The following is a 14,569-nucleotide window of genomic DNA, read 5'->3' on the forward strand; positions in this document are numbered from 1 at the left end:
CAATGTTGAATTTGTTCCCTCTGTCAATTGGGTTTTTTGGTTGGAATCTAGAAGTCCCAATTTCATAAAAAAAGATGCCTTCATTCATGGAGATTTTGCTTGTTTCTTGATGAATGCGTAGTAGTGAGGTCAGTGAATTGGAGGAGACATTTCCCTAATTTAGATTTTGTTCCTATAGAGTTTTTAATTGAGAATGCATATGTTGTTGATTTTGTGGCTATAGTAGAAGGAGAGTGACTTGGTGTTGCTATCAGTTGTGTTTGAAGTAAAAACAAAACCACAAGGTGTACTATAAATTTATTTTAAAAAGTTATAAAACAAAAGAAAGAAAAATAACAAAACATAAAAAATAATGCGCCATTCGTCCCACGATAAGGGTATTTTTTTACTATTTTGGTCCGTCCGACAATAAAAATTTTCTTTCATTCCAATAATCGCTAATCAATGGACCTATTCTATGTATTGCATATATACAAATGCAATTCAGATTCAAGAATCTAGTGAGGCTTGTCTTCACTTCCATCTCTTAGAATTCTTGGTACCTTTCGATTTCTGTTTCGCAGCTTGGAACGCCTGCATCTTCTGCTTCTTACGAACTTCCTTCTCCGCCTAGGCAGCCAACAACATAAAAGCGTGTTAGGACAATGTCGAACAAGTCTCGACCGAGATCATGCCAAACTCTCATACCTTAGACATCTTGGATTTAGCTTTTGCCTTCGGTGACTTCTCCTCAATCTCCGCCTCTCGTTCAAGCTCCCTCTCTCTCGCTTCGAGATTCTTCTCCAAATAATACTGTTGGTTATCAAGAACGTTGTATTAGATCTCGTTTCATTCGTACGAATTAGAAAATGAAGAAACGAAAGATCTAAACCGGGACTCACATTGTAGTCTCCTGCATAGTCTTGTAGGGTCCCGTCTTTGACTTCTAAGACTCGATTCACAATCTGCTTTATGAAGTATCTGTCGTGCGAAACTGTGATCACCGTGCCTTCATACTCGTTTATTGCCTCCTATTAAAACACACACAAAAAAAAATTTAAGCTAGAGAAACTCGAAGATGGAAAGGACTGCGAACTGAAAAAGATGCTCGAGGAGCCACACCTCGAGCATCTCCTTTGTAGGTATATCCAAATGATTGGTCGGCTCATCCAAAACAAGCAGAGTTGACGGTTGCACCATGAACTTGCAGAAGGCGAGGCGAGCCTGCAATACAAGGAAAACGTGCAATGACTACTATAGTAACTAAACAGAGCATTCAAACACTATAACAAATCAAAATATGTGATAGAAGAGTGTGAACAAGCTTCTTACCTTCTCACCACCACTCAGAAATGAGACCTTTCGGTCGAGCATGTCCGCCTTGAAGTTATAACGGCCGAGTAGACCCTTTACGTCGTCAAGCCTCCAATCCTCTGCAACTTCAGCAACAGTTTCCAGCACGGTTTTGTCCAAATCAAGCGCTTCCGCCTTAAATCAAAACGGACATCTCCAATTAGCCAAACAAAAGTCAGGAGACGATAAAAATGAGTAATGCAGATTCAAGCCGAGCAGGTTGCAAACCTGATTCTGCTCGAAATAATTTGGTAACACGTTGTGTTCACCAATCAGAACCTCCCCTCCATCCGGTGATTCCATGCCCATAATCAGTTTAAGTAGCGTACTTTTTCCACACCCGTTAGGGCCAAGAATCGCGATCTTTTCTCCCCGTTCAATCGTTAGATTTGCGTTCTTGAACAACACCTGGTGGCAGCAATTATAAATAAAATATGTTCAAAAGTTCAAGACGATGTTCCATAATCAACAGATAATAAGCACTTTCATTTCATATCAAGTAAGTTAATTACCTCGTTCTCAAAACCAAAGTCAAGACCTTTTACTGTCACGACAGAACGACCACTTCTTCCACGCTCTGGGAACCTAATCTTCATTTGCTTCCGAATGAATGGTTTCTCGACTTGTTCCTCATCCTGTAGTTTTTCCAGCTTCTGTTGACACATGGATTTCAAACAGCATTGTGAGAAATATGATAAAGACATAAAATAAAACTTTTAATTCGAGTTTCAGCAGAAAGTTCATTATGTACAAACACATCAAAGAGTGACCTTTTCAGCGGTAGAAGCACGACCAGCATTTGCTCCAGCATTCAACCTACTTATAAGGTCCTTTGTGTGCTCAATTTCCTTTTGTCGTTTCTCCCATGCTGCAAGCTGAGTTTCAACCCACGCTGCCTTGGCGATGATGTAGTCTGAGTAGCTTCCTTCGAATGTTCTGGAAACTCCCATATCGGTTTCCACAATCTTCGTACATAACTGGTCGAGGAAAGCCCTATCGTGGGATATGATGACCATTGGCACGTCTTGCTTATTCAGATAGCCCTCTAGCCACTCGATTGTGTCAAGATCAAGGTGATTTGTCGGTTCATCCAGAAGTAACAAATCCGGATCCTGCAACATCACAATCGCATATGATCACAAAAGTACAATTTCAAAACCACAACAAATAGTAATACACAATCGACCAACACTCACGATCTCGCACCAATAGTTTCAAATGAGAAAAGATAGTAATTAGAAGCACAACACATTGTTGTGACAGCTCAAATAAATTCATAGGTAGATAGAAAGCACTAGTTAGAACCAATACATCAAACCATCAACATATTAAACCTGTAAAATCTTCAACTACAAACAATCATATCAAAGTTTCATTTACACCTGCAGCAAAATTTTTAAAAACAAGCTAAAACCAACACATCAAAGCATCAAGAAATCAAAACCTATAATCCCTCGAATATGAATAATCACACTTACTATTAACAATTCAATTACACCTGCAGCAGAATCTTTGAACTATCTAAAAGAAACACAACCAAAACATCGATATTCAAAACATATAAATACTCAAGTTTAAACAATCAAAACTGCAGTAGAATCTTTGAACTAGCTTAAAGCCTTTTAAACCAACACAATCAAAGCATAACATTTCAAAACTTACAAATCCTAAACTACAATCAATCAAATCAACAATTCATCTACACCCGCAGCATATTCTTCGAACTAGCTAAAACCAACGCAGCAAACCATCAACCCTCAAAAAATATAAACCTGTAATTACAATCAACGAAATAAACAATCATTTCAGAACCTATATATCCCCAACAACAAACAATCAAACCAACAATCTTGTTTTATACCTGCAACAGAATCTTCCCCAGTGACATCCTCATCTGCCAACCACCGCTAAAAGAAGCCACAAGCCGGTCCCCATCTTCAGGCGAAAACCCGAGATCAGGCATCAGCTTACTGATCTTCACATCCACCTCATCCAAATTCACAGCTTGTGCCCTCCTCTGCAGCAAATCAAACTCATCTAAAAGCCTCCCCATCAGCTCCAAATCGTCCACAGACTTCTCTATCGCCTTCTGCACCTTCTCCAGCCTCTCCGCAACCTCCATTTCCTCCTTGAAAGCGCTCAAGAACTCCTCTTTCACCGTCCTCGTCGACACCACCTCGAATTCCTGGCTCAAGAAGGCAATTTTCATGTTGCTCTTCGCCTTAATCACATTGCCCGAATCGGGCTCCTCCAAGCCCGCTATAATCCTCATCTGGGTCGTTTTCCCCGCGCCATTAACGCCCACTAGCCCCACTTTCTCCCCCTTTTTCACCTCCCAATTAATATCTTTCAACACGGTGACGCCCTTGTAGCTCTTGCTGACGTTTTCTAACCTAACGCCGGAGGAAATTGAGGAGGCGCCGGTGGAATTCTTGTTCCCGCCACGCTTGTAGCTGATCTCGGAGGCGTCGGGGTTGTTTTCTGATAAAAGGGATTCTATATCTGCCTTCTCCTCCTCGAGGGTTTTGGCGGAGGTGGATGCTTCGGTGGCGATGGCTTGGAATTTGGGGGAAATTCGGAGGGGGGTTTTGAAGTGATTGTTAGGGCTGATTGCGGTGGCTTTGATTGAGGAGGAAGCAGCGGCGGTGATGGTGGTGGTTGAGGAGCAATGGAAGGGGCGGAGGGCCGCCGGGAAGGAGTGGGAGAGCGGCGCTGCGCCGGCGAGGAAAGTCGACCGGAGGTCTAAAAATTGGAGCTTTGATGCTAAATCCATTTCTCGCTCTCTAAATTGTAACTGAGAGTGTGAATTATGATATAATTAGTGTTGGAGAGAGTTTTAGGAAAGAGAAAGCTGCGTTTTTCACTCTGCCGCGAAACGCCCTCTTTCTCTGCTCTGCGGAATTGAAGACGTGTTAAAGAAGATGTTTTCAATTAGGGGTAAAAATGTCCTTTCATAAATAGAAGATTTGATAAAAAAATTTGGTGAAGAAAATACAATAATAGTACTATTAATTAATATTATGAGATAATGGGTTGTGCTATATTGCTAATTTTTTAATTTGTTAAGTCTGTTAACTCATCAACACAGTATATTACAAATGACAACATGATGATATTAAAATGTCAACAAAAGTATGTGTTGATATTTTAATGTCATTATTTTGCTATTGGTAATAGATTATGTTAATGAGTTAGCCACTTAAGAGAGTTAGCAATTGATCACATTTCGTAAGACGATAATATAAAGCTTAATCAGTTGGATCAAATATTTTTTACACTCATGGATAAGATTGTAAGTCATCTAGAGCATGAGTAATTATTTATTGAATCAAACTAATGATAATTTTGTATACAATTTTTTGCCCAAAAAATACTCCATCCAAAAAAATGTGGGGAAATTCGAATTTTCTTGAAGAATAAATTTATATATCTATTCGGAGGGGAGGGATGCTGCAAAAGACAAATTTTGGGGCTTGGCAAAATTATGTGGATGATGAAGATTATAGATAAAAGTTTTTTTGTGGTGTAAAACCAAATTGAGATTGCAACCTCACATTTTCTTGCCACGTCTACGAAGAAATTCGTGTATGGTGCTTCAACCACTCGTATATTTAGAGAGATGAGTATATACACTTCTATTTTGCGTCACACATTATATGTGTAATATTCATTTTGTATGAATATCGATGACAATTGTAGTTTATTTATTTGTCTAGCCGATATGTTTGACATAGTGTAGAATTGTTATTTATGCGAGTGAATTGATATAAATGTAATATTTCGTCCATTTCTTTTGCCCCTTATTTTTCATTTTATTTGGGATGTTCTATTTAAAATGATTTATTTCATTTATTAGAAAAAACAATATAATTATTTTCTCTTATAGTATTTTTTTATTTCTCTATTTTATTTTTTATTACTTTACTGTTTTGTACTTATTTATTTTAGTCACTTTCATACTTTATTTTTTCTTCACTTAATTTTTAAAATACTACTCCCTCCGTCTCATATTAGATGTCACACTTTCCTTTTTAGTTTGTCCCATAAAAGATGTCACATTTTCTCTTTTGAAAAAAGTTCATCCTCACATCAATTATAAAATTATATTTTCTCTCACCACTTAACACACAAAATAACATCTCCTAAAATTTCCGTGTCATTTCTCAAGTGTGACTTCTACCATAAGACGGAGGGAGTACTATTTTTTTAAATCAGGTACTCAAAGAACTATCTCATTTATAATGAAAGGGAATGAGTATTAATTTTCAACACAATGCTACAATGAAGTTAAGAATAACATTTGTAAAGAGATATCTATTCCTATTTTCCCTGCATAGATTTGTATGGTGTGCATGAGAAAGAAGACTAGTTAAGATATGGACACCATTTAAATTTGTTCTTTTGTGTGAAGACAATAATAATCTTATCATAGTTATTTCCATTTTTTTCTTCATTTGGATTTCTATTGTAGCTTAAAACCGATTAATCTTATAGCTATAGACTATAGGGTACATAATTATGGCATTACTATGAGTAAAGTTCAACTATGTAATAAATAATATGTTGGGGTTTGATGATAAACTGGAAATAGTATAATGTTCGCAATGTATAAACTTTGATATGCTACTGTCACGACCGTCCTTTGCTAATGATAGTAAAAATGGGAAAATCCGTTACTAATAAGCGGAATTAACGAAACGAGGAAAGAACTCAAGGGACTTGCCGAAAGGCCAATCAATTGATACCACAAATTAGAAGCCAAGTATTTGATTACAAGATCTCAAATTAGAATGATTCATCATATCAACTAAATCAGAGTTCGAAGGTGAGACTTTGAAATTCTCACTTGACAAAAGTACAGCGGAATAGGTCCTTACTAAACGACTTCGTGTATGAAGACACGAATCGTAGAGAAATCCACTTGATTATTTAATAGCATCGACTCCGATCAATATTCCTTCCTCTTGACGTTCAACGTGCACATTTATAAATACATAGAGGGCTGAGTACAGGAGTACTCAGTGGACACGTGCCGAAAACAAAACATACAAATATAAGTTGTCATCCATCAACAATATCACACGAGGGTTTTCTTAAAAGGCCCGAGCATACTAAATTCTTTTGTGATCTTAAAAGTCCGACTGCAGTCTAAGTTCTTGATATATTCCTCCATGTCTGAGAATCCAGTGTGCCGTGAAGGTGGCCACCTTCAACAAGCACCCTCGCCGGCCAACCTCTCTAGGATGGCTCACAGCGCTCGCGCACGAAATTCCGAATAGGATTTGCTGTCCTATTGGGAACCGAATTCGTTACCCAAATTTGTTTTGGCATCGCCAAACTCTCGGCATATAGCCCTCACAGACATGTCTCGAAAACAAACATTTTATGGCATGACAACAACTTTAAAATAAATCACATCTCTATTTTTGAGAAAGGTTGATATTTCATAACTTCAAAATATTTGCTTTATATCCACACTATAGTGATGGATATTAAAAGAAAGCCCACATGTTATGCTTATTCCTCAACTCAATTACTCGCTTTGGCCTCACTTGCCCTTGTGCAATTTATCCTTTGAAAATAAATAGCGTAGCACGCTAATTAGTACTTGAACTATTTTTCTGAAAAAGAATGCATGCATCCTATAGGATAGCACCTACGTCTTAGTCTCGGCTTTTATAGGATTTTTCTTAAGGCCGCCCATGGCGTCGCGGGGCGACGCCGGTCGGCCCTTCGCGTCTCCCACTTCCTCACTTTCCATCTTCGGAATCTTAATAAATTATTCGGGAATTAATTAATCAAGCTCCAACTCGATTCTTAAATTAATTCCATCCAAACATAATTAATTTTCTAAGTCCAACAACTAAAATCTCGGCCCAACCATTTCCTTAAAGTATTGGGCAGCCTTACTACTTCAATTAATTAGGTGGCCCAACTGCCAAAAAAATTCAGCCCATCCTCTTTCTCTTTTTCTTTTATTCACTTCTGGGCCCAAATCATTTAATTTCAGCCTACTAATTATACTCCCTTCATCGTGCCTCCCTCTGTCTCATTCTGATTCCCAATTCTGAAAATGAATCCCTAGCTTCAGGATCAGCGGCGGTTTCCTCACGGCTTCTCCGGAGAAGTCGCCGCCTTCGCCCCTTCTCTCCGGCGAACTCGCGCCCAGAGTGGCCTCCCTTTCATTCTGGCGAAATAATTGGCGGAAAGGAGGCGTCGCCTCTGCCACGGCATCGCTGCCTGATGCCGTCGTCCCTGGCGGCGCGTGCTCTCTCTCCGGGAACACGTGGCTCCTCCGCCGTCGCCATCGGGGCCCCGTGCCATTCTCTCGTCAGACCTCTACTTCGCGCCGCCGTCCGTCGCGTCACTCGGTCAGGCCCTTAGGGCGTAGCCGTTGCGCAAGTGCATGCGGCTGTCACGCCGCTCCGCTCCCTTCGTCGATTCGCAGCAGCTTCGGCCACTCTCTCGGCCTTTAGCGCCGCCGCCGTGCGCTGCCGTTCCTGACAGTGCCGCCTCCTCTGACATCATTCTCCGACCGACGGGTCTCCGCCCATCGCCGTCGTGGCAGCGGCTTGCCCGTTGGCTTCGCCGCCTTCGGTTCGAGCGACAAGAGCTCCGCTGCCCTCCCTTGCCAAGCTAAGTTCTCTTTTACTACTTGGCATACACTATGTTTCAAAAGGTGGGCAGTAGCTATGTTCAAGATCCAAGTTAAACTCTTATTATGTAGTTCTCTGTCTGATCGAAAGTATTGGTATGTGGTTACTATGTTGGGATTTTTTTTCCTAGTTGTTCCGTTACTTTCGTTGATGAGACTCCATCTAAGATGCTTGCTCTTGTTATCGTGGTGGATCCTACTGAGCTTCTATGTTCATGGCTATGTGTTGTGGTTGATCTACATGATGCGAAAGGTTGTAGTTATGGGGTTTACCTCAGTTCGATGAATCCTCTCGGTTTATCCTCTTACTGCCACCGCCTCACGCCACCGCTCCTCACTCCTCACTCCGTCGCACTCCTTGCCTTGTGCAAATTTGACAGAATGTGGATGTGGAGTGGGGAAGGGGGACGGCGGTATTTATAAGCCAATGCCTTGGCTTCTTGTGTTTGAAACTTGGGGGCAAAGTCTCCTATTTTGGGACTGCTAGCTTATCTCTACTATGTGTTAATCCAATTGTTGTTGCCTATTTGGTGAAATTCTGGGAAATAGATTCCCTCTCTTGGCTGGCTCCTTGAGCCTCGATAAAGGGGACTCCATTCTTCCATTCTTTTTGGCTTGTGGTTGAGTTCCCTTACTTTGTGGCAGCTTGGTTTGATTCCCAATTGATGCAAAGTTAGGATGGGACAATCGTGGCTGATCTCACAGCCAACACTGCAGCCTCTTGGCTGTTCTATTTTGCCTATTACTCCTACTTCCTTAATTGAGCTTGAGTCTTCTTTTCCCTTTCTTATGTGCCAAAAATTTGATACCCTTATTGGTGTCTCATTGTAGGTGGAAATCGAGAAGATATGGAGGAAGAGAAGAGGGGAATCTTGCTACATCACTTACTTTGTTTCATTACTAAGTTTAGCAATTGTTTAAGCATTAGACTTTGAGTAGCTTTTGACCAAGTCCCAATTTAGCTACTAGTTTGATGTTAGCTCCTCTCAAAGTTTAGAGTAGGGTGAGTTGTTATTTTGTTCTCACTGTGTGGAAATCGAGGCATGTACTACTTTGTATTTAAATTTTCCTCTAAGCATTTTTTTATAAAGATCTCCTCCCCTCTTATTATTGAAGTAAAATTTCCTTGCACTTCAATTTACCCCAACAACAGTTCTTAATTTATTCCAAAGTCGGAAATTATAACAGAAATTCTTCGTTCACACGCCTTCTAAACGAAATTTAATTAAGCTAATAAATTCGATTTATCTCGAAAGAAATGAACGAAATTCCGGGGCGTCACAGCTAATTATAGAAAACAAATGATAATCACGTTAAACTATGACGAGGAAGTGATATCATTATGATGATAAAAAAGTTGTACTTCCTTTATTTCTATGTAACTTTTAGATTGTTGTAGTGTAGTTTGAGTCAATTCTTTGTAATCATATGGTTTTTTTAGTGAAAATGTCTACGATTATGTATCTGTATGGAGTTTAAATATCAATTAATACTCATGCAATTACTTTTTTACCTCTTGGTTGTCCTTTCAAAGATCTTTTTTGTTTTGGGGCTATTTAAAGTTGAACAACAGTGATAGAAGAGGTAGTGTGCAGTATGATTAGAGAAGAAGATTTGGGGCTGTTTAAAGTACATTTCCATATATTTTGGTGTTATTATGTTGAAAAATGCATAAATGAGTTTGAACTATGATTAGAGTAGTTTTTTACATAAAAAAAAAGATTTGTTGTATGGCTGAAGATGGTCTTATAAATTTCATAGTATGATTCTATTACGATGCATGATACATCTCTATTTCAGATTGGGATATACATTAGTGTATGTAACAGAAGCGGTATCGATGTTGACTTTTTTTTGAGTTTGTGAATGTTTGGTTCCGTTGGTCAGCGTTGTTCGAGTGTTGTCAACTTCTACTGATAAGGCTAATTTCATGCATAGGTCTATGGGTTGAATTAATACAATTATAGGGTCTAACACATGTTTTAAGCCAGATGTGCAGAAGAATTCGCCAGGTCGAGGAACAAAGAAGATGAATTACAAGGACCATGCAAATACGGCGAATAAGTGAACAAATTTGGAGGAAAATGACTAGACGGAGGGATCGTGAAATTGAAGGGCAGAATGGAGATTTCTGCGAAGGTTTCTAGAAGATCCTACCGCATCTATATAAGGAAGAGAGCATGCAATGCTCGGGGACTTTTGGCACTTAGGCCTCTGTTTCTTAGCTCACACACTTCTGCATACTTAGGGGATTTTCGGAGTTTCGAAAGGGGTTACGTTTGCCGTCACTGTTGCTTTCTAATTCTCGACATTTGTGGTGTAATACCGTCCTTGCAGAGGGCGAAGAAACAATTTCCCGTTTTTATTTTAGTGACTGCTGAGGATATCACCGAGCTTCGTCGTTCGAAGCTCGGCTCTGTTTTCGGTTAAATTTCCGTAGTTTATGCAATTTCTATTTTCCGTATTTGAGCTGCTGTTGAGTTTTGGTTATGGATGTTCATTATTTTGAGTTTGTTGTGATTACTGAGTTGGATGTTTGAGTTTCGTGTTGGTTGCTGAGTTTGGGTGGAATCGTTGGAATCTGGTGTTGATCGAAGTAGATCTGGGTGAATCGGGAACTATGGAGTTGATTTTGGTTGCTGTTGGGTTCGGTTTGCTTGGATCCGGAGTGGATTGAGTTTCCGATGTTGGATCTGAAGAGTGATTGAGATTTATGCCTAGCTTTCGTGTTTTCATTTCATTCCGCCTAGTATACGTAGATCTGTTTTATTTCCGGTTGTTTGCAAGTTTCCGACGTCCGAATTTTTACATTTTGTTCGAATCCCGGTATGTGCTCTGTTTTCTTCATCTTCATGTTTGATTTAGTTGAAGTTATGTATGTCATTGTTAGTTAGGTTCTTAGTTTGTTAGTTGCAGCTTTTCTTCCGTACTTGATATTTCTGGAAGTTGGTCCCCACTTCTATTTGCGTTCTGTTTAGCTATAGTTGGTAATTGTTTGCTTGGTCTAGGAAATAAGTTTAAAATTACGTAGATCTAAGGATGTTCGATGTCTGCATGCTGTTTATAGTTTACTAGGTCTAGTGTTTAATTTCGTGCTTAGGTCTAGAAGTAGTTATATCTCAACCCAAGTTTGCGTGGCAGCAACCGTTTTCTAACCAAAAATATCTAGATGCTTTCTTACGTGTCCATCTTCGTGGGATCGACTCCTTGCTTCTCTATACTAGTCTATAGTATAACGGGTTGAGGGATCTTTGAACGCGAGAGTTTGTGTGTCCATCGACAGAGTCTTCCGCGTCGCCTTGAGTTCCTAGACCTAGTGTTTAGTGGATTCATTGGACTTGGCAGCTCGATCTAGAAGTTTATTATACACACACTCACACTAACGACAAGCGTGTTTCAAATGGCGCCGTTGCCGGGGATGGAAGGCGTAATTTGTGATTGTGTTTAGAGAATTTTGGTGTACATAGTTCTTAATTTTTCTTTCTTTTCCTTTGTTTTCAGTTTATGAGCAAAGACTCGCGGTTTGGACACTGTGGTGACTCATCTGAGTGGAGGAACGAGCAGTTTATTTGGCAAGTCAAGAAAACAGCATCTACGGTCACCACCAGATCGGGTTTATCAACGGGAGATCCATTTTCGTTTGGTTCAGAAAGCGACGAGAGTTGGAGTTCGTCAGGAAGGGAGGATCCCAAATCATCTTCAGAGACAGATACAGAAGAGGCAGAAATAGGAGACATGGCACATGTGGTCGATCCAGATCCGGAGATTGGTTCGCTCACGGCCCATCTTGATGGCGAGCCAGCCCAAGCTATAGTGATGAATCCGCGCCAGAGGGCCATTGAGATCAAGACGAATGTGCTCGACATTCTGCCAACATTCTCTAGGCGTAGGAATGAGTGCCCATACGAGTTCTTAAATGAATTCAGCAAATTGTGTAGCATTCAGAAGAGCCCAAATGATGCAACGGAGGAGGACTATCGCCTGCGCGCGGTTCCTTTTACCTTGAAGGGGGAAGCCAACACGTGGTTATTGAGGTTACCCCAAGATTCTATCCGCACATGGAGGGACTTTAAATTGGAGTTCCTAGATTATTTCATCACCTCCAACAAGACAAATGCTCTGAAGAAGGAGATAGTGGAGTGCAAGCAGGATTACGACGAGTCGTTGAGCAAATATTGGTCACGATTCAAGGGTTTGCTGGACGCCTGCCCGAATCACAGAATGATCGAGGCAGAGATTTACTATTTGTTCTATGAAGGAGCAAACCCCGAGTCGAAGGATTTGATGAACTCCTCGAGCGGAGGAGATTTTACGAAGAAGAGGGGTAGCGAGGCAAGAGAGATTCTGGGAAAGTTGATAGATGCTAAAAAGGCATACGACAGCCCGATAATTGTTATGAGGAGAGGATCAGCAAATGCCCTGAGGGAGCAGGATGACGAGAGAGTCGAGGCAAGAATAGATAGGCTCGAGAAAGCATTGTTGAATGCAATAGAGAAAACCACTCTGCCAGCTGCACAAGTGAAGGATAAATCTCCAGGTCCAGGAGAAATTCCTACACAACAGTATTATGATCCTCACGAAGGAGATTACCAGGCCCAGGCTAATGCGATGGGAAGTTGGAACCCAGATGGAAGTTGGAACCCAGGAAGACAGAGGGCTGCACCGTGGAGAAACCATCCCAATTTTAGATGGTATGACAACGATCCGAACCAGCCACCTCCACAACAGAACACTCAGTTGACGCATCAACCAGAAAGACAGACTAATTGGTCTGGGAGAAATCAGGAGGGGCAAAATGGCTGGAACAACCGGAACCAGGGAGATCACTCTAATTGGGGGAACATGAATCAAAATCAGAGGAACTCTTATGTGCCGCCACATCAAAGGAATTACACCGGGAATTATCAAAATCCCCAACCTACCTACCAGGGGAATCAAGGGCCGGGAAATCAGTATAACAACAATTCAGGAGGTCAAGAAAACTTCCGCCAGAATCAAGGAAGTGGTCCACATCTGGGTCCAGGACCAAGTGCAGGACAGTCTAATCCTAAACCACCAAGGAATCTAGATGATATGGTACATGATTTAGTCAGTTCTCAACTGCATATGCAGAACAACTTGCAGTCCAACAATGACGTGGTGCATAAGCTTCAGGATGCTCAATTAGAACAGAAGGCAGCAATGGATATGTTGGCAAAGCAAATGTCCCAGATCGCTACATCCTTGAGCGAGATGCGAGGAAATGAAGGGAAGATCCCTGCCTCAGTAAGGCTGCCAGACAGAGCTAACATCAGTCAGATCACTTTACGATCTGGGCGAAGATATGAAGGTCCAGCGATGAGGAAGGAGGAAGAAACGCCTTCCGTGAAGGACAATGTAAGGAAGGATCTAACTCCTGAGTTCGAGAATTTGGAAGTAGGGGGTTCTAGGAATATAGATGACCTTCAGGAAGGTGATTTGGAGAAACCTTTACCTAGTGTGGCTGAGCCATTTTTCCTAGACCCAGAGCCGGAAGTAGAGAATGTGGTAGCGAGAAAAGGAACGGATGAGTTTTCAGCTGGAGGTTCTACGGGTGCAGAGAAACAAATGAAACCGTTCCCACATTGAGGGGAAGCTAGGAAAAAGAAGGAAGAACCGGTAGACTTCATGGACATCTTTGGGAAGCTGGAGATTAATTTGCCATTCTTATAAGCCTTGAAGTTACCAGTATTTAGCAAGTTCATTAAGGAATTTATAGCTGGGAAGACAGGACCCAGTGGGAAGATCCTGATAGGCGAGAACATATCCGCAGTGATTCAAAAATGAAGGATGCCTTCAAAATGTACTGACCCAGGTATGTTCACCTTACCCATTTCCATTGGTGATGTACAAATTGAGCATGCAATGTGTGATTTAGGGGCATCAATAAATGTGTTACCGTTTTCCATTTATAAGAAACTGGTAGGAGTAAGTATGGTAGATACAAAAGTGGTAATCCAGCTAGCGGATAGGTCGTGTGTTTGCCCTGAAGGAGTGCTTGAGAATGTGATAGTTAGAGTGCAAGATTTCTTGTACCCAGCTTATTAACCCCCTTGTCCAGGAATATCTTGAGACAGAATTGATGCAGGAACAGATTGAAAATTCGGAGATGAGTTACTCTATCGACAGAGAAGTGGCTGGATGATGTGAAACAATGGACATAAGTGAATTATGAGATGAAGAGCTGGCTAAAGCAATCTTGGAATTTTGTAAAAATCCAGGAGTAGCTAAGTCAAGGAAGACACCCCATGTGGCGAGCATGGAGGCTTCTTCTAGGTCAGGGAAAGAAATGATACCTGATGGAACAGAGAAAAATCCCTAGCCCCAGGAGGCAAGTACCCTGAAGAAAGAACTGAAAGTGCTCCCACCAGGCCTCAAGTATGCTTATCTAGAAGAGAATGAGACTTTTCCCGTTAGCATTAACAACAACTTGACCAAAGAACAGGAGGAGAAATTGCTGAATGTGATCAGAAGAAACAAGAAGGCTATAGGATGGACTCTCTCCGACCTAGTGGGAATCAATCCTGATCTTTGCATGCACCACATTAGGCTTGAGAAAGGTGC

General features: G+C 41.0%; 1 protein-coding gene and 1 long non-coding RNA gene across 2 annotated transcripts; one reads left to right on the forward strand and one right to left on the reverse strand.

Annotated features, from left to right (window-relative positions):
• Nucleotides 1-350: 350 nt before the first annotated feature.
• Nucleotides 351-4,227, reverse strand: LOC121772536 (ABC transporter F family member 5-like). Its single transcript, XM_042169672.1, has 9 exons — nucleotides 3,194-4,227; nucleotides 2,103-2,444; nucleotides 1,845-1,985; nucleotides 1,561-1,740; nucleotides 1,312-1,467; nucleotides 1,102-1,203; nucleotides 882-1,010; nucleotides 688-792; nucleotides 351-609 (listed from the first exon to the last, which is right to left on the reverse strand). Exons 1-9 carry the CDS (start codon nucleotides 4,103-4,105, stop codon nucleotides 514-516), a joined length of 2,163 nt encoding a protein of 720 aa, XP_042025606.1. The 5' UTR covers nucleotides 4,106-4,227; the 3' UTR covers nucleotides 351-513.
• Nucleotides 4,228-6,670: 2,443 nt separating this feature from the next.
• On the forward strand, nucleotides 6,671-9,108 carry LOC121771984. Its single transcript, XR_006044230.1, has 2 exons — nucleotides 6,671-8,011; nucleotides 8,819-9,108. It is a non-coding gene; the product is annotated as an uncharacterized LOC121771984 (long non-coding RNA).
• Nucleotides 9,109-14,569: the final 5,461 nt, after the last annotated feature.

This window comes from Salvia splendens, chromosome 16 (assembly GCF_004379255.2).
Source record: "Salvia splendens isolate huo1 chromosome 16, SspV2, whole genome shotgun sequence".
Lineage (NCBI taxonomy): Eukaryota > Viridiplantae > Streptophyta > Magnoliopsida > Lamiales > Lamiaceae > Salvia > Salvia splendens.